General features: G+C 43.5%; 1 protein-coding gene across 1 annotated transcript in view; it reads left to right on the forward strand.

Moving 5' to 3' along the window:
- alk (ALK receptor tyrosine kinase) overlaps positions 1–20,552 on the forward strand; it is a 280,490-nt gene that overhangs the window by 196,065 nt on the left and 63,873 nt on the right. The window contains exon 5 of the mRNA XM_070920558.1: positions 20,383–20,516. Coding sequence (XP_070776659.1) covers positions 20,383–20,516 — 134 coding nt within the window. The remainder of the gene's footprint in view (positions 1–20,382; positions 20,517–20,552) is intronic.

Consider the following 20,552-nt stretch of genomic DNA (forward strand, 5'->3'; position numbering starts at 1 on the left):
GTGAGTGACGGTGAGTCGACGGCTCGCATGTCAGTCGCTCTTCAGGGGAGTGAAAGGCGGCAGGGCAGGCCGCGTGATTGATTGCAGCGCTGATGTAACTTGGACTGGATTACACCGCTGCAGCTGTACAGCAGCACAGAATTCTGGGTATTTAATGGAGAGAAAGACAATGAAGATAGTGGAGCAAAGGAAAGGTGGAGAGAGGGACAGAGGAGATGTTTGGGAGCCATACAGAGCGATAGAAAGAATGAGGAGAGAAGCTGATGGTCAGTGATTGGTCCAGGCTGACCGCTCGGCCGTGACGGGCTCTGAGCAGCTGATCTGGCGCATTGATGAGGAACCTGTGTGAGAGGCAGAAGCGAGCAAGAGTTTCAAGAGTGATACGGCAGGGTAAATGTTGATGGCAGGAGAGTAGCACGAACCCTGAATTCACCCCTAAGAACCCTCTAGAGCGTCTGGTTGGTTTGTATGACTTGTAATAGAAGTCATGTGTATCACAAACAGCAAGTTGCAGGACGCCCTTGGGGGAAAAACCACAGTTGTGTTTACGGTGTCCATCTTAATGCTGTGTGAAGGCACCGTGCGCTCTTAAAAGCCTCTCTTCGCACCCTCATGAAACCGCGCGCAATAATAATTTCACATCGGAGAGAGCGTCTTTCATGAAACGCCCAAGATTGTGCGCGAAAGAGAGAGCTCTGAAACAGATTTTAATATGTACAGTTTCACTCGATATTAAGCCAGGACCGTTTGGTTGGATGCCAGACAGCGGAATGACACCACAGCCACGATCAGAGTGTGTTCCCTGCCGCCACTGATAAACTAATACCTGAGATCTGTTGTGGCCTGATTGAAAAAGACGAATTGTTTTTGCCTCTGGGCATCGTTCCTTTTGTTAACAATAACTGCGTGGAGTCAAATCCGAGTATAATCTTGTGATGCTGAAAGAGAAGTGGGCTCCTCAACATAAATGAGATGAAGAATTTATGGCGGGTGGTAGGCCCCTCTGGATGACCTTGCGGCCTGGTGCTCTGCCAAAAACAACAAACGGGCTCCATTAGCAGTCTGAATGAAGGCGTATGCTGAAACCCATTAGTCTGATGGGTCCATAAATATATGGTATAAATGTGACAAATTATTGCCTTACTTTTCAGGTCGTTTGAAGTGCCATTATCGTGGTGTTTTTAATGTGACATACATATTACATGTTTAGAATGTTTTAAAAGACGCCGCTTCAGAGGTGGTGGGTGTCATGTGAAAGAGTAAAACAGTAAAACTTTCAGCCATTTAAAGACAGTCACGCTCTGCAAGCCATCTGCAGGTTAATGTACACTATAAAATTATATTGATGATTCTCAAGAACATGGCAATGTCGTATCACTAGAACCAACTTTTTGCTGCTACTTAGCTGCTGATATTCCTATTCAATTCAAGCACTGTACGTTTTGTTTTTATTCAATTAACTAACAAGGAAATAACGCTTCAGGTACTGAAAAAGGTCCAATAATCATCTGCGAACACAATATAAATGGAAACAGATGGTGTTCTGGTAATAGTTTCATGTTGAATCAACACATACAGTATATCCAGCTTCCAAACACTGCATCTATAAAAGACAAATACAGTATGTGCAGTATACCGTGCTGGTGCGCACCCTAACTGGGAAACCTCTTGATTCAAACGAACGCCCTTCATCAAGATCCACATTCAGACTGAAAGGACTAGAGGTAACAAATCCTAAAAGCTTCCCTCCTTAAGAAAGTGTTTTTCAAAGCTTCCACCCCTCTTAGTGTATTTTAATTAAGACACTGGATCATTGGACTAAATGAAGTGTTAAGCAACGTAATGGGAGTTATTCTGTAACACTGTTTCTGTGCTCAACGCTTCTTGGTTTTAGCTCACGAAATGTTTCACCAGCGTATGCTTTGCCTCATGGGCATGAGACGATCCTTTTGATTTTTTAGCTTTTGCAAAGATGTTTGAACTATTGTCTCTTTTGTAGTTTGTATTGCATCGAGCACCACGTTCCAGAATCTTTTACCCTTTTTTTTCTTTTTTGCTGTTTGGAAAGTGCTTAATGTCTCAGGGCAGCATATTTTTATATTTCTGGGCAGAACGCTTTGTCAAACAGCACAAAGCCGCCCAGTGACAGATGATGAATTCATTATAGTGATCATTTTTTTGGGTGCATGGGTCATTGAAAGAAAGGAGATTATAAAAAGTGACAGTCATTTTTAAAAAGAACACAGTCTGCTAACATTAAATCAGGTTGTTGAAATGCACGTCCAAATGTGCCACCTGTTGAACATTTTCAAAATGCCGTGCCTACATTAACAGAAGAGTCAGCAGCGGGCTCATGAGGATCATATGGCCGAGGGTCCCACCTCCCTCGATGTGAAGTGGCAGGCTGGAGATATCCATGAGAGCTTCGGGGAGCAGAAGAAATACTGTAACTGCAGCCTTGTCACTACACATCAAAAGCATGAGTCAGCACTGGTTTCTCAGAGATCATTTGTGCAAGGAGCCCTCTCCCTTTGATGGTAAGTGACAAGCCAAAAAAAGAATTCCACAGGAGCTGCAGAGTAAACAACTGCAGCCCTGTCACTAGCTCCCAAAAGCAGCGCTAACTAAAGCTCTGTGGGCTCTGCACCTGGACTTTATCATTTCAGAAACCTCGCAAGGCGGGAGCTGCTGCTGGTGCGTGGAGTTCATTATGTGCCCCTGCAGTGCTGTTTGTCATTAGGTTTCCAACAATTAAGCTGTAACTGAAACATCCTTTCACACACCAAAGCATGGAAGACAAGCATCAGCAATGAGATAAAGTTGCAGTGAGAATGTTTAATGTGTTGACGGCTCTTTACTGAATGTTTTTGAATCGGATGTCCCCCAAGTGTTTTTTTCACATGCAACAGCACATGCGACGTTACATCAGATGATGGGTCCACTGCTTGCCCGAGCGTTGATAAAGCGAGGCGATCTTTTAATTGTAATGGCTAATGGGCCAGCCTTGAAGAGACACTTGTGCTGAGTCGATATTGAAGTTGGCGTGCGAGAGGCTTTCTGTTGATCCAGGCCAAAGAGGGGCTTAGCTGCAGTCTTGACATGGTTCAGTGCCTTTCCATGTGTCTGCCGGACTCAGGTTAATTGATACGTTCTGTCTTTGAGGAAATACATTTGCGCAGATTTTTTTCTTTTTTTCTTCTTTTAATCACGAGCAAATAGTCTACATCCCCAATCTGAATATTTATAGTGAGCGAAAGGGTTTTCCATTAAATCAATGTCTGCCATGATTTGTATGACATTCAGATTTCTTTTTTAGCCATTGGCTCGTTACCTCGGTGCAACTATGCAACGAGATGGAAACCATCTCTGCGGTCATGTGCTCAGTCTGTGAGTATTTCATCCCTCCGGCCTGTAATCTGTTTTGCCTCCACTGTGCTACATTTCACCTCAATGATGTCAGGCACGTTTATGGTCCGCCATCACTCTTAAGAACAATAGGATCAAGGGGTCAGCCTGAGCCCTTCTCTCAGCGAGACCATGCAATGTCACTCTCGAGATGGGTGGAGGCCCTTCCCCCCCCCCCCCCCCCCCCCTCCCATGCTTATTGGCTGAAATATCTGCTCGCCGTGCCACTTTTGACATGTAATCTACTGCAGGCAGCAGCGGCAGCAGAGAGGGGAGCTGATGATAAATCTTCTCTGGGAGAGAGCATGTTTTATGGGCATCACGTCCTTCCCGCTAAACTATGCTTGAGTGTTCCCTCGGCACTGGGGTTGAATGTAAAACAGCCCAGCATGGGGAGCAGCCCCTGAGGAGAGCCATGTGTTATCTGGTGCCCACCAAGTTATTTAACCATGAAGTCTATTGAGCTGCAGCTTGTGCCAGGACCTCAGCCAAAGACAGTTCTGAATACCATGACAAGAAAGAGACGTGGTTCTTTATTGACATGATATTTGATTATATGGAGTATTTGTTCTATAAAAGTGGTTCATACTTTTAAGAAATATGTTGGACTCCCTGTGTGTCATTAAAGGGACCCTCCGGTGACATAGTATTGCATTTCCATAATGTTTGGAGACTCGGACTCGGAAGAAAGATTTATAAAAGAAAGGTTTTTGTTACATTGTACAACTATGTGAACCAAATACAGACATATAGATACCAAGTATGCATATGATGAATGTGACTCATTCCTGCTTTTTTGTGCCAGGATGTACTTTTTGAAACAGAAGTGGGTAGACGAATCAGAAAGGGTGAAAAAGTTTGAGGAAGTGCCCAACAAACACAATTTCAGCACCTGAAAGAAGTAATTAAAACTTTGCGGGATCCGTTTTGCACTCAGCAGGAAGGTTAGACCACTATCTCTCCTGTGCATTTTAATAATGGAGACATTTCAGCAACCAGCTCCGGCTTCTTTTCTTTCTTGCATTAGCAATTCTTTTGCCAACATCACCTCCTAGATCTACACAAGTCTGTCTCAAAAAGAGTGAGGTATTTCAAAAGGGGGGGGGGGGGGGGGGGGTGATGAATTGGCCTTTCTTTTTTGGAGAGGAAATGTTTTTAAACCTTTAAAGCCACAGAAGAGGTTTATATTTCTCATCATTAAATTCCACGCAGTCATCACAAATCATGTGCACGCGTGTATGCAGACACACACTTCGCACGCTTTAATGATGAAAAAAAGACAACAAGGTCTGCATTTTGGCCTTTCTGAGATGCAGGGGTTAAACTTAGATTCCCTTCAGTCTTGCAAAGAGACTAGGCAAATTAGAGAGACAGAAAACTGCGAAGCCATTGTTTGTAATGACAAAGGCTACGGCAAAGTAGAGTTGTTATTTGTTTCATCTTCCTCCTAGTTACATAAAGTTTTCATGGAAAAGTCTTCTCGCTGCCTATTTACAACAAGGTTTTTCTTTTTTACCGCGCTGCACGTCAGTCACCCTGGCCCAGTTTCATTGCATTTGAATGACAGAGGTTTCATTCTGTTTGAATGAAAGAGGCGCAGGCACACAGGCTGATTTGATGGAACACAGCAGAGGTGGCGTTCATGATTGCTATTTACAGGAGTGTTTATGTCAGACGTGCAAAAAAAAAAAAAAGTGATCCAGCATGTTTTAACTGCTCTTCTGCAGCTCTCTGCCAGATCTCTCTGAGAAATTAGCACCGTCACTGCTTACAGGTATGGCAGCAAGCACACATTGCCTTTTGCTCGCTCATCCTCTCAACTGCAATTACCGTTATAACGATGACTTTGTGCATTTTACAAACTTTATGTCACTTAATTTCTTCAAGGACTGGTAGAACTGTTTCACCCCTTACTTTAGAAAATCAATTGCTTTCTCTATCCCCTCACCTCTGTGATGGAAATGAGGCTGAGCAATGTTGTTGTGGAACTCCACTCGGCACATACCAAAACACGTCCATGGGACTGAACAATCCCACTGAAGTCAGTAATTAAATTTGTTTTACCACACAGAACCTTCTGGAGGAAGGTAATGAAATAAAAAAAAAAATCCCCAGTCTGTTTATTCCACACAGTTGGCTTCAGAATTGAAAAAAAAAAAAACTATACATACAATGAACAACACATGTAATGAGCTTGCTTTGAGAAAATCCGTAATGCACCCTATTTCATTCAAATCTTCTGTGTTTTTCCTTCGTTTTAAATCTACTATGGTAGAAACATGATTCCCAAGTGTCATTATTTGGGTAGGAATTCTTTCCAGACAATACTTTTGCAGAGTGAAATTAATGGAACTGCATGCTGTACTGCCAGTTTTGTACTCCTGTAGCTTCTCCCAAGTTGAAACCAGTGTGCATAGAAGTGCGTGTTCTCAAAAACTAAATACGTGGCGCATTTTTTTTTTTTTTAAATGAATTCACATTTCTGGAGCCCTGTCAACACATTTTCTGTGTGCAGTGATGTGCACCAACAGTTTTAATTTGGGAGATAAAGATGCACAGAATAATCATATGTGCAGTTACAACTAACTTTGCTGCTGAATAATAGATAATAATATATCGTGTTTGTCTGAATAATTATTTTGTTTGGTTATCTGGAAGTGATTTGATAAATTAGATTTTTGGGCTGTGCCTGCGTGCACACAAAAATGTGACAACCATCTCACCGAGCAGAATGTTGACTTTGGATCGTTCGGCAAAAACCTGCATTACATTCATTGGCAATGTCTATAATTGACGGGTACAGCTCGGTTAAGAAGGCTACTAAAACATTGTCAAGCCAACGTTGACTTTTGGCAGAAACGGAACAAATACCGTGGAATCCTTTGTATGCCAACTGACCACCCATACCCTTACTTTTTGCTGTAGGCAACAACTTTAGTAGACTGGGCTACTGTTTGAGCAATTCAAGGCAAAAAGTTTAAGATGTCAGGGACACACTCCTTCCGTGCCTATGCTGCTGCCTCACTGCTCAGTCTGCATACTTTGAGATAATATATCTTAAAGTTAATCATCTGACCTGATGGTGACAAATGTCATCAAGATCATCAAGATCAAACATCTGTCAAGATCCAAAGTTTTGCGCTTAGCAGCTTCTACACCATGATTGCAATGTGTGTTTATAGCACAGTTTTGTTAATATGGCCTTTTTAGTGAGACGAAACGAAGATAAGATAAGAATTGTAATTCCTATGTGACTCCATTCTCCACCACCTTTATTGGTCATTGCTCCAGCCAGCATCCAGCTACAGGTTCTGGGTTCTTAGTTTCCCTGGGGTGGAGTTTGGTGACACTGTGCTGAGCTTTACTGTATGCTGCGAGGAGCAACAAGGCCGGAGCGAATATAATGTCTGAAATATACTTCAGGCTCCATGTTTTGGGGGAAATGTGTTGCAAAGAGGGAGAGGACTCATGCAGTTGTTGTATGCGTCATCAGGCAGCAGCCCCTAGTTGCACAAAATTGAATCATGGTACCCACATGAGGTGAGCATAATTAGGCACTGTTGTGGTAATATGCAGCGCATCCCTCAAATTAGAGGCTATAATTGGAACAAACATACTGCTCCTGGTGCCTCCAGATTGGCTGCAGAGATTTAATCAACCAAAAGATTGGGCCTTATCCATTCTACGAGACAGTTTGGATGACAGTAGAATAACCCATGACACAAGATGTAACTCAGTACAGACGCTGTTTACGAGCATTATTGGCTGGGCCACATAAAGGCACTTTGTAATGTGCATGTAAACTGTCGAACGGTTGCCGAATTTTGAAATAGACAGACATTTCATACATTAATGATTCATGGGATTTTGAAGCAGCGGATGTGTATTTACTTCTGCCAACTAGAGAAGTCCAAATAGCATAGACTTAAAATGTAATCTGTGTAGGCAGTGGTGCAAGCACATTTTTGGACACTAAAATTGCACCGCGCTGTCCGAATTAAATAGACGCTCTCTGTCATGGCAAGCTCGAACGCTCACAGGCTGGAGTGCGTTGCTTCACTGGCTCATTTTACTTTGTGCAGCACAAAATTTGAGCTCTAAATTACTGTTATTTATTAACAACTGCAAAATAGTTGAGTGCTGGGAGTCCGCCTTTACTACTCACTGTGATTAATGTTTTTGTATTTCTTTTTTTTTTTTATACGAAATGCATAAAGTGGTGGAACTGTTCGGCCATTATCTGATGAAAAATGTAAACATTAATAGGGTTTTGTGCAGAAAATATACAGAAGTTAAACTCACAGGAGCAAGGAGAGATTTGACCAGGCATTTGTTCTGCATGATTGCAGCTTGTGGGACAAACAATCCAAGGCTCCAACACTCATAAATACCATTTTGTCTCCTTCTTAGATATGTTTCTTGCTTTTGTTGCTTTGAAATCTTTTTTCAACACATTTTTTAATGGATGCCAATTATCTTGAAGGGTGATTTTTCTTTTCTTTTTTTACCTAAATGTAACTAGAGATTCTTACTAAACAGCAAAAGTCTGACGCTCTCTGTAGATGAAGATGGTGTGGTGCCAGTAGCAAGGTGACAGGGTTAGAAGGGTTGCATAGACATTCTGACAAACCAGAAAGCATTGCTGTTGCATGAACTCATACAACAATATATAGCAATAACAACAATAGCACTGAAAACATGTTCTTCATCTGTGCATAACAGCTTCAAAACAGCTACACAGATCCTAAATGTTGAATTGATTTGTCAGCTTTCATGACACGTCCATGTCGTACATCCTCCATGCTGTCACCATCACTTTGCAGCCTATTACCAACGTCTCACCCAACCACCAACTTCCGGGTCTGAAAAGTGAAACCATTATGTGCCTTAAACCTGCATTCTTTCTAACGGCCAGCAGGGGGGCGATTTCACTGATCGCAAAAAGAAGTCTCAATCACTAGTTTCAAGTCTTCTTCATTACAGCATTTTGTAAATTATGGTCCCATTTAGAGTAAAATAGGCGATAAAGCCGGGTATGCTTTAGGACGTGGCTGCCGTGAGGATAGAGGACATTCTTCTTCCAAGAGCAGTCGGACGTCCACATCACGTAAACTTCATTCAGTAATGGAAGAAATGAACTGAGAAATTAAGTTTTTTCATGCCATGTCACACAATGTGGAAACGTTCAAACAAACACATTACCTTAAGCTAAGGTCGTAGCCTCTTTGAAGCACACTAAGATGTTTATGCCTTTCGGATGAAGCATGAGGTCTTTTTACTTTTGTTGTGGATGAAACTAGAAGTCAACTCAGGCTACTCTATGTTACATGAAAGAAATACATCATTTTTTTAACCCTTGAGGATTCACTAGTACTCTACTACTGCTAATATTAAGTTTAGCCAGCTTTCCTCACTAAAAGCAAGTCATATCGCATTCACATTGATTTCTGCTTTCCAAGCTCTCGGCCAAATACTCATTCCCTTGTGCTTCCTATTTAAACATGGAAAACATTCCTTTTACACAACCCCGGGCCTATGGTCTTCAAGTAAATATCACTTACAGATTCCCTTTTAATGCACAGTTAAACATTTGAAGTGAAGCAGAAGACTTTTATCCTCAGTATAAAGAACACAAGAACATACTGTGCATAGAAAAGCAGTGCAGTTACCACCGTATAGCTGAAAGCGTTCAGCCTTTCCCTTTGTCTTCTTTCTAATTAAATGCGTTAAGATATTTTATACACAGTCAGTATATGACCTGAATTCTGGTTAATACATTTAATGGAGACTAACATCAACAGACATACTGAATTTGTGAAGATTTGGGGGTCACCTGGCCCATCCCATCTGTTTTTTCATTTGACAGCAATAAAGAAAGTGTTTAATCTTTGCTATTTTTCTAGCAAATTAGAAGATCATTTAACCTCCCCAGCCCTCTAAAAAGAAAATGTTTTTGTCGAGCCACTGACCTCCAGTAACTTTGAATTACAAGTTTTGAGGGGCCTCGATCTAGGCTTAGCGTTCTCTTGGTCTTTACTGTGTCTTGGTCTTGTCCCACATGGGTCTTTGTTTTCCTCAGTGTCAGCTTGCAACACTGCTAACATCAGGCCCTTGTGGCTGCAAGCATCTTAGCATTGATCTTCAGGGCTCTACAGGGTGATTAGAGGCCTGTTGGGCCTCCACGGCTCGTCTACATCAAGAAGAGAAGACAATTCAAACACTGCTGAAGTGTCTACTTTCCTGACTTCCTTCCCTGCAAAGAAATATTTCTCAAAAAGTTGTCAGTAGAATGTTGAAAGCTTTGCTGAGCCGCCTCTTGTTTTGTTATTGAGACATCATGCATGTGTGTCTGTGAGCTCCGAGCTCTAAAAGCAGTATTTTTATGTCACAAAGTGAACATGTTTTAATCATCAAGTGCTGTCACTCGACTGGGGCAATTTCCTGTGGCTCTGGAGAAGTATGAGGTTGCAAAGTAATTGAATTGGGGTCATAATTAAAAAGTGCAAGGACCCATGTGATCCCCCCCCCCCCCCCACCCCACCCCGCCTTTCATCTTTGTAATAGCATGGTAGTTTTCGTCTGAGGCAAAGCTTTCATCACCGAAATTAGTAATGTATAGTGGTCTCCCATGCTTTATGTGCCACGTAAGGTAGAGCAGAAGCCTTATTAAATTGGACATGCAGTTTAATTTGACGCTGACAGGAAGAAAACACAGATGAGTTGAGGATCAGAGCTGGCTCGGAGGATGGGCAGCAGAAACTACATTAATAGCAGGTTTGATAGATGGTATATCAGAGTAATGTGGAGACTTACTATACCCAAGTTATATTTGAACAAAATGGCACTCTCTATTTCTTGTGTGAAGAGGAGTTAGGGCGAGCTTCTGTTTCCATTCCTCTATGCAAGCACGTTTAACGTGTTTCCATGGTTCCTTGAAGCCCCCAGCCCTGAAATCTCCCACCTCACAACTGCAACTGATATTTCAATCAGCACAATATCATTAGACGGCACTGCAACTGTAGAGTCGTAACCTCTGAATTATTCAGAACAGTGGCGGCGCAGGGGGATAACACAGACTCAAAGAGTCAACGGGAGAGACTGAGCATGACAGAGTGTGAAGCAATACAACAGATTGCGGCATAGATAATGGAGGAAACCATAGGAAATGAAATTAGATGACAAAGGGGAAAAAGACAGCGACAGTAAGCAGCCACGGTGATGAACAGCACTAGAAACGGCTGGGATGGCTGTCGACGCGCTGTGCTTCTCCATCATACATGATGATTGTAGTGGAGACAGGGTTGTTTGTCGCATGTGTTATCTGAGCTCTGTGGTTTTGTCCGATGCGTGCACTGCACTGGCTGTTTGCGAGCTGGTGATGTGTGACTATGCCAACGCTGCACTCAGTGTAAGTCGCTGTGACTAACAGCGCCAGCAGAGGTGGAAAATGTTGAGTCATCTGGGCCGCTGCTTTCAACTGTAAGTAAAGTGTGTTTTTTTTGTCGTCACTTTTTACCCCCCTGTGGTTTGTCACCACTCATTATTCAAGCCAATTACTGCAATCTACTGTATTTTTCTATTCAACCACCATAGCTGTGGCATCGTCCACGCTTCATGTCTCATGTTGTCCCCGCGGGTTCCAGCAACTGACCGTCAATCATGTGATCTGGGTTTTTGTCATTTTGGGTGTCTCATAATGAGAAACAGTGGAATCATTCAAGGCCGCCGTGATGCCCTTGTCATGATGGAGCCACGTGGTTCCCCCTGTGCTGGGCGTCACGTCTGTCTTTTGTAAAGTTTTTTTTAAATTGTACGTCAGCGCGCCCTCCCTGGCGTACTGTCCTGAGTGTGGACTCTTTGGGGAAAAAGTGAACCTCCTTGGGTTGACAGCCAGTCGCTCAGATAAGCCTATCGAGCAATAGAGTTGTCAGTATGGCCCCCCCATGTGAGACACTGAAAGGACTGTTTTAGAGAACTTAGGGTTAGCTATCCTGTAACCCCTGTTCTCTGATAACATGAGTGGGGTGTCACACCAGAAGCACCCACTTTGCATACCATGAGGAAGAGGTGGGCTTATCTTCAATGATGAGTGACACTGCCTTCCCTTTTTTTTTTTATGAGGGGCTCTGCCTTGACGGTCGGCTGCATAATGATACAGAGGCCTCTACTGACACACGTTATCAGAGAACAGGGGTTACAGGATAAATAACTTCATGTTATCTCTTTGAGATGAAAAAACAATAAAGCTCGGGAAACTGACCCAAGCCGGCCAATCACAGAGCTAGATAGAGAGAGAGAGCCACAGACACCCACGACCCAAATATGGACACATGTAAAACAATGTGACATCTAAATCAACCTTGGCGTGTGTGAACTCAAAATGTACCAAAGCAAAGTTAGTGAGAGGGGGATGCATTCATAAGATCTGTTGAATTTATAGCTGCACCACACACACACACACACACACACACACACACACACACACACAGGCTTGTCCGAAGCCAGCTGGCAGGTCTAATGCAGAATCAGACAGAGTGTGACATTTGTTTTTTTTGGGGGGGGGGGGGGGGGGGGGGGGGGGGTTTGTATCAGTGTTGGCGGCCCACACATCGATGGGCCAACGTTAAAACTCCCTCCTCCAGATGGCCAGACTGCCCCTGGTTCTTGAGGTTCCTCTGTCTTAGTGGCAGGATTAAATGCTGCCTCTTTTTTTTTCTCTAAACCTCTTTTAAGTCGCTAACTGAAGCCCGCAAACAGCGAGTGATGTCAGCGGTGCAGACGGAGAGTCAACTGAAGCGACCAGCCAATCAGCAGTGAAAAATGAGATTCAGGATCCTGTTCCACTAGCTTTTTTTTTTTTGGACTCTTCCGCTCCACTGCCCCTCCTCTTCATAACACTGAAATCATTACAGTTCTGATTAATTTCCTGGGACCCCATGTGCACTATTATGTCTGTGTGGTCACTGATGCACAGCCTTTTTTGTCATTATTTATATTGGAAAGAAAACACCTTCTTACAAAAAAGTTACTGGGGTTTTTTTTAATGGTATGGGCTCATTTCATTTAACTCCCAAAGTTGTGTCAGTGCTTCATCTGAACCCCCTACCCGTTGTAATATGCTCCAACAGTTAATACATAATGGCATGTCCAACGGTAGACGCCAAAGACCTCATCTCATTACAGGACTTTGTCAAGCAATGAGCAGGGGATCTGAAACTCAAGACATTAGCAAAATCTCCTCGCAAAAACCAAAAAAATGGGGGTTTTATTGTAGACCTGTCAGTCTTTTGATGCATTGCCATTATCTACATCCAATACTAAGACATCTAAGTTATCGGTTTCCATCAGTCTTGGCATAGCCTTCGCCTTTCTTAATTTCTCGAATAAATTCTTTCATAGCTTCTGATCTGAGCCAATGTAATATCGGTTTGACCTCTGATCTTTTGCAGTGGAATTTTATTCAGTTTTGATTTCAGACTCGGATTGAAGTTTTCAATGTCATGACATGCTGCGAGAGGATGCTTTCACCCCGTTGCTACGTAACACGCCAGACACTTTGTGTGAGGTGTCTCAGAAATGCAGATGAAAATATGCAATCGGTAATGTTGTGTTCTTTCTGCACTGTGCAGGTCTTACTTCCGTCAATAGTAATATTATTAATAATAGTGACATGGGAAAGGGTGCTCGGTGCTTTGTCTCAGTGCTCTCCTCACTCTCGGGCCTGTATACACGTTTTACTGTCCTACATCAATGAGTCACAGTAGATTGCATGTGACACCGATCAACAGAATATAGACCGTTTATGGTCTGGTGAAAACAGATCTCTACAAAGTGATCTAAATACAAAACACTTGTTTTATACACTAAATACTTATAGGTATTCACCCCCTCCAAGTCAGTATTTTGTAGATGCACCTTTGGCAGCAGTTACAGTCTTGCGTCTGTGTCAATATCAGCTTTTTGCACATCTGGACACTGCACTTTTCCCCCATTTTTCTTTTTTTGTTCAGCTAGGCTCTGTGTAAACAGACAGGAGTTAGGGTGATCGGTACCTTGCCACCAGTGAGCGTGTCTGTGCTGCGGTCGCCAGCTTTATGGCGGATAACCGGGTCAGTTCACTCAGCAGGTTCGCATAGTTTGGTTGGCGAGTCGGCAACAGACCTGGCGTACGAAAGGCAAGTGAATGAAATCCAGATCATTATACAGCCCATGTGCAAAACATGCGTTGTTATCAACAACAACAACAGTAACACACTTAGCATTAGGCCTGTCGGTAAATACATACAGTATGTGCCTCCAGTGAAGATGAGCTCAAATAGCCATCTGCTGGAACTACGTGTCTTCCCGAGTTGATATATAGGAGGGGACGTGTTGCCCCATCACCGCTGGTGATTACCCTCCTCGTCTGGGTTCATGCTGAACTTGGCTTTGCAGTCTCTGTGTGTATAGTTTCAGGGCATGTGCAATTGCCACACTGACATGAATCCCTGTTGGACTTGCACCGTGTGTTTTTCTGGGGGTTTTTCCACCGGTGTTTGTTTATTTGGTTGGGGTTGCTTTCATCCTCTGTAATTTGCTCATGGCAGATTGTTCATTTTTCAGTCACCGAATAATTTTCTCAGCACAGAAATGCAAGATAGCTGCTAATGCTCGCCTTGAGTGCATTCCAAAGTTTTAGTCACCAAAATCGTGTAAAAGCCTCACGATTACTGTCGGCCAAACCACTCTTCCCCAGTTTGCAGTGTTCACAAACTGCCATAATGAAATTGTTTTGTTATTCATTGTCTGGGAGGCAAATGTGTGATGAGACCAGACGATGTAGTTTTCTGTGAATGTGGTGTATAGTGGTTCTTCCGAAGTTTGGGCCGGTGGGAGGAAAATATCTCTGAAGCTTATTTAATCCACTTTGGCTGAACAAACACTGAATTCTGCCAACAACAAAAAAAACACGTCCCCGATACAAGTCAACCCTGCATCCCCAGCTTACCTCACCCACCCTATCACTCCAGCTGCATTGTGGCGTACAACAGATAGCATTCAAATGTGTCCTGTTTAGTTTGGGGAAGTGGCACTCATTCAGCCGGGCCACGTCAGGCCGTTCAATCTAATCTGCGCGTCTCTTGACATATTGGCTTACGCCTGTTGTGCACTGTGCCACTTGACAGTAAAAATCAATGTGGCTTAAGTAGAGATCCTGATCCAGCAGCAATCACGTCAGCGCCCCCACCCACCCTCCTAACTCCTTAACCCCTGCTGCCTCTATGCGGACCTAGTCGTTCACTACGTCGTTTTCAATCAATTTCATCTTTCGCCCATGAAAAAGCCCACTTCGATTTAAAACAGCCGGCATGATCGAAACCTATGGCGAAGTCTCTTAGGGGGTAAAAATTCCATTACCATGTAAAGCAGTTTCCATTTCTATCCTCCCCGCCTTTAAGTTATACTGCAGATGCATTCAACAGGTTACTTGGACTCTGGGCAAAACTGAAAACCTTTTCCATCTCACGCACTTAAATGGAGTTAAATGGCTTTGTTTGTTTTGTTGATGCCATACTCATGATAGGTTATGTATTTTGGGCCATTTGGAAGAGACAAGGAGACAGATTCTGTACTTCCTTCAGCTATGTGACCCAAAACAGATTCAAGAACATGTCTATTAGCAATTTGATCGTTTTTTGGCACAGTCACACAGCCACATCTCAAACTGATTGGCTTTGGCATTTCACAAATTTGTTTTGTTTTTTTAATAATTGCTGACAGAAAGTCACACTTGCAGTTCTGTCTCACCATGTTTAATATCTTTGTGGTATCATCTATAGCTTTTATGGAGCGTGAATCCCCAAGAAGATGTGAAACTTAATCAAATTACAGGTGAATTTAAGAGGCACGATGTCAGCTGTGGAATCAACAGGAATAAGCAATTTAACCAAAACACAACCTAAACTGCGGTAGCCTTTGGCCATCTGTTGCCTGCAGTGCTGACTGCAGGTACTGGCTCCACTCCACGGTGTGCTTTATGTGCCACAGTGCCCCCTCAAGGCCGAATTTAGCTTAAATCTTCTGTTTCCATTTCTTTTTTCTTCATAATATCCATCTTCTGATTCAATTTGCCGTCAGTAATTGTTAACCGGGCAGTGACGGAAAAACTAACCAACTCAGAAAACATGTGATAGAAATCACTGAAGCGGGGCCAGTGAACACACAATGAACACGCTTATGTGACGTCCTCAGCGTCGTCTTCCAGCTCCACGTCGGTTTTTCACATAAACACAACATTTATTTTGGAAGGGGGTGACTTTATTAAATGAAATGCCTCGCACCTTCGCACCTCCAAAGGTGTTTTGAACTATTTTGGCTAATGAGACTCCGGCTCCTGCTGACAGCGCCCCACCCTAAATAGTCGCAACAAAGCTAACAGAAAAGTCAAGAAGATGTCAGTCAAACTGTCTGTACATGCCCACACGGACCTGAAAAGAGGGTTAGTCGGCCAAAATAAGTGAAATCGCCAGCGTTGGTGTACCACCGGTGTGCAGAGCCTTTAAAATGAAACTCAGGTGATGTGTTGAACATTTACTCTAAAGCCTCAAATGCATTTTCTACTAAAATTGCTAAATTAAAAAGACAAAGACCCAGTTCCTGTCTTAAGCTCACATGCCTCTTCACCATTTTGGTGGTAACACCCCCAGCACTGGAAAACAAGTTCACAAGGCAAAACCGTCGCCGCTGGTCTAACGCGATCAATGCTTTTTAAATGTTTTCATTTTTGCCAACCTACAAATCATTTCATAGATGTTTTTATACATCTCGTCTCTCATATTATTTTTACTTTAACACAATTCCGTTCCTCCCCTAGCCATAAACAAAGCATCATTCATACCTTAACTCTAACCCGAGGATGCGAGGAAAAGAAAGCTTGCAAGATGTCAAAAAACACACACATGAGCACATACATAGGGGCAGTTCTAATATAAGTCATCCAGTCTCCTCCAGCTTCGCCCAGTGTGTCCAACCTGGCGTTAGGGAAACATTACCACTTTGAAAAGAATGTGCAACACACTTCTTCACGTATTGTTTGCCCTGATGGATGGAGACTCACAACTAATGCAAACCAGAACCCACAAGACAAATAAGCCTTGATGTGGTTAGGACAGAAGCATCCTACATCCTCACTAACAAACACACACACACACACACACACACACACCAAATGAAAAGAGCTACATTAGCCAGAGCAGAGCACTAGGGGAGCATAAATGAATAGCATTATGAAATGAGAATTGTCAATTGGCAGCAAAGATTAGTTGGCCTGAGCTGTTTTGTTTTTATTTTTCCATGGTGGAAAAAAACAAAAACATCCTCATCATGGGAGAGGCTTTTCGGCAAAACAGCAGTCTGAACAAAGGTCAGGTGATTTTAAATAACCAACAGGCCATCAGGACACAAAGGACCATAATGAGAATTATTAGCATCCGCATTCGGATTAGTCATGTATACCTAATTCCCACATGAGGAGTCTTTATCATTCATTTCATTTTAATTATTTATATTTAGGAGCACTGTGCCGTGCGCGGTATACCACTAATTAGGTTTAAGCGTTTGAGTGATGTGCTCTGGCAGCTCTGCTCTGATCCGCTGCTCAGTTAATCAGCCCTGCGAGCGCCGGCGCGGACGAAGTGTGATAAGACATGAAAATAATCCAGCAGTCTTGAGCACAATTGTACACTGTGAGGAGATAGAGATCAGGGCTACGTTGATCGCTTAAGATTGGACGACGCACAGCTCTGTCCATTTCATTACCAGTGCATTGAGCATAATGAAGTTCCTTTGTTTACGCTTTTGCTCCTCTCAAATGATGGATTTTGCTGATTCCTTGTGTGTTGCGCGTTTAAATATAGAGCACTTTCAGCCCCCGTTTATCTAGGTTGAGGAGTACGTGGTGTGGCGGTGCATATGCTTATGCACAAGGAGGCAAACATTCCTGTGCAATTACAGTCTCATCATCATCACGCTGAGCACTCATTCAACAGGAAGGCCGTTTCTAAATGTGGCCCTCAGCCGAGCCGGCGGTGAATCCAGCGACACCATATGTACATGACTCAGTCGGCAAATCATTTCAAGGTTATCAAGGAGACAGTGGCAGCCCTCATCTAGGGCTTCATTTCCTTTCTATTATGGGATATGGCAGGGAGCAGGTCCCGCGCCGACAAGCCGCTCTCTAACGGTGTGCTGTGGTGCTGTGACATCACTTCACACTCTGAGCAGTGTCTGGCCAGAGAGAGGGGGGGGGGGGGGGGGGGCATGGAGGGTTTAGTGAAAAGGGTTAGCTGGAAAGAGGTGAGAGCGGTGAAAGGAGGGAGGACAGAGGAAAGGCAACGTGAAAAATAAAAAGAAGATGGGAAGCCGGCAAAGGTAGTAATGCAAAGCCTGTTGAGTCAGAGCACAGACATTGGGGAAATCAGAAAAGCTCAGAGCCTGTTTGTGTAGTGCGGGCTTGTGTGTGTGTGTGTGTGTGTGTGTGTGTGTGTGGTGTGTGCGTGTGTGTGCATTTATGTTTGCTGTACTCTTACTAGCGCAATTCTACCCAAACAAAGCACAAAATAAACCCCAAAATAAACAGGGCCGCCGACACTTTCCTAATTCCCAGCACACTTGTCATGATGTAAAGGCAGAGAGACCTGCAGAGATCTGTGAGAACAACATCATCACCGACGGTGGGCGGCTGGTGAAAACCTTTAAACATTTGTGAAGTTGTTCCAATTCGGTGGTCTTAATATGTCACTTCTGGGAGAGGAAGAAATGTGTGTATCTTGTCAGGGGAGGGAGCTCTTTTGGATATTGAACGCAAAAATGAATACAGTGTCTCTGACTCCTACATTCCTATTGTGATGAATGTTTCCAGTTTATACAGGCGAGGTTCAGTTTTCAGTACATTCTGGATTTACAGCACGGCCACAGAAAGTCTTCTGGCTGGTAAAATCACCTGATTGGGTGATTGTTATTTGTCAGAACATTTCAAATTCTAAACACAATGTGAACCACTCAGAGGATGATACTCCACTACATCCTCCGGTGTTTACAACAAATACATCTTAGTTAAGCTTATTGAAAATGTCTCAAAACTCATCTCAATAAGAAGAAATAACGAGATGTACGTGCCAGTAAAAGGACAGTAAAGTATAAGAAAAAAAAAAAATAAAACATCCTTATGGCATTTTTAGATTTTCGGCCACTAGGGGGCAGAAACTACAAAACGAGCTCAGACACACAGCCCTAGTTTTGCATTAAAATGTTGTTGTTAACATGTTAGCAAACAATTGTCAGACAGAAACATTATCACAGACTGGTGTCATGTTTTTGCCCACCTCATGAATTTAAGTCCAATATTCACTCTTCTTTTAATACCAGTTTTGTCTCCACGAACTCCTAAGAAACCAAATGGGATCTAGCTGCCTGATGTTCAGCTTCCCACTATACCCAGTTTAGGTACTAACTTTGTCTATCTTTATCTTGCATTGGTGCTGGGCAGTGGGTTTATCTGAAAACATCTGCAAGAAGCAGGATTATTTAGAGCAGTGAGACTGAAACCATGCAGTCAAGGTAAAAGCAAAACAATGAGTTCATTAGAGGCTAGAAACCTATGTGCAGATGCAGAGTACTCTATTATTTATCCGTGGGTTTGTTGCTGTGATCAAATCTTTTTACATTACACATTGTCATTTTGATTCAATGTGAACTTTTTTTTAGTCCTTTTCCTGATTTTACGCCAAATAACATGGGTAAAAAAACATCGGCTAAGCCCGCTCCACCAATAAAAACCTTGACATGTGCCAATTGTTTTGTCGACTCAGTTGTGCAGAATGTTTTATACTGTGGAAATATGTTTTTTGTTATTCACAGTTCAATACATTTATAGTAATTTAAGTAACGATGGTATAGTAAGAAGACAGCGTCTGTTGAGCGGGAGCATCGTGATGTAGGACTGGGACCTCAAACTGCCAAAATTGTTCTATTTTACATCTGAGCTGAGCATCTGAACGTCTGTGCAAACTGGACTGGTTCAGGGAAAAAAGTGGTGCAAAAACATGATGATGATGATGATGATGATGATGCCAAAAAGTGGCAAGTCTAAAATGACAAAACAAAGTTCTTTTGCGGTGTGCAATGATGCATGTGTTACTGTGATGATGCTTGCATTCAAGCACAAAGTCTGTTATTGAGTGTGTGTGTGTGTGTGTGTGTGTGTGTGTGTGTGTGTGTGTGTGTGTGTGTGTGTGTGTGCAAGGTATGGCATTCACAAATTGACTTTCTCATTAGGGAAGTAGGTATTTACAGTGCATTCATTATACGTGGTGTCATGACTTGTATGTATAAATGAAGGGATGGGCAAGAGAGACGGGGGAGGGGAGAGGGGGAGAGGGAGGGAGGGAGATTGTTGATGAGCTCAGAGCCAAAGACAAATCAGCACAATTTGCTTAATAAAATTAGGGACAGTTGAACTATACAAAGCCAGCCGCTGGCAGAGGGAGGACAGCATTCACTGCAGGACTGCAGCTCGCCAGCACACGAGAAGTTGACCTGACTGTGTTGTTGTCTCTCGACCACACACCTGCTGTAACAGTGGCTTACAATTGTAGTCTGACTCCACTCCTGCCGTAAGCTCTCAAGCGAGGCACCATCTCGCACCTGGCCACAGCTAAATCTCCACTAGACCCAGATAGTCTGGGGTGGGCTCAAAGGGGGGGCCATGCAACAGACAAAGGAAGACAGGGACCCTCCCAAAATGGAAGGGAATGAGGAGGCCCCCATGTCAGCTTCTGCTGAAGCCCTGGACAGTCCCTCCTCTGAGGCTTTGGGAGCTCAGGCAGAGCAGGCCAGAGCTACCTTAACCCCCGACCCCCGCAGCGGATGTGGGTTTTTCTGTCAGCCGTGGTGTCTGCTCCTTGCACTGACCCTACTCCTGCTTTCTCTCCTCGGCAGCTGGGCAGTGGTCCACCTCACCCTGGGGACCCACGGAGGATCGCCCTTTCGGGTCTCAGCCAGCTACGATCAGCGGATTCCACAGGACGACACGGCCACCATCGAGCCCCACTTCACCACCAACTGCACCATGGGTAAGTCGACGCGTCTATGGCGCCCCTGTCAGAAAT

Source organism: Enoplosus armatus, chromosome 15, assembly GCF_043641665.1.
Source record: "Enoplosus armatus isolate fEnoArm2 chromosome 15, fEnoArm2.hap1, whole genome shotgun sequence".
Classification (NCBI taxonomy): Eukaryota; Metazoa; Chordata; class Actinopteri; order Centrarchiformes; family Enoplosidae; genus Enoplosus; species Enoplosus armatus.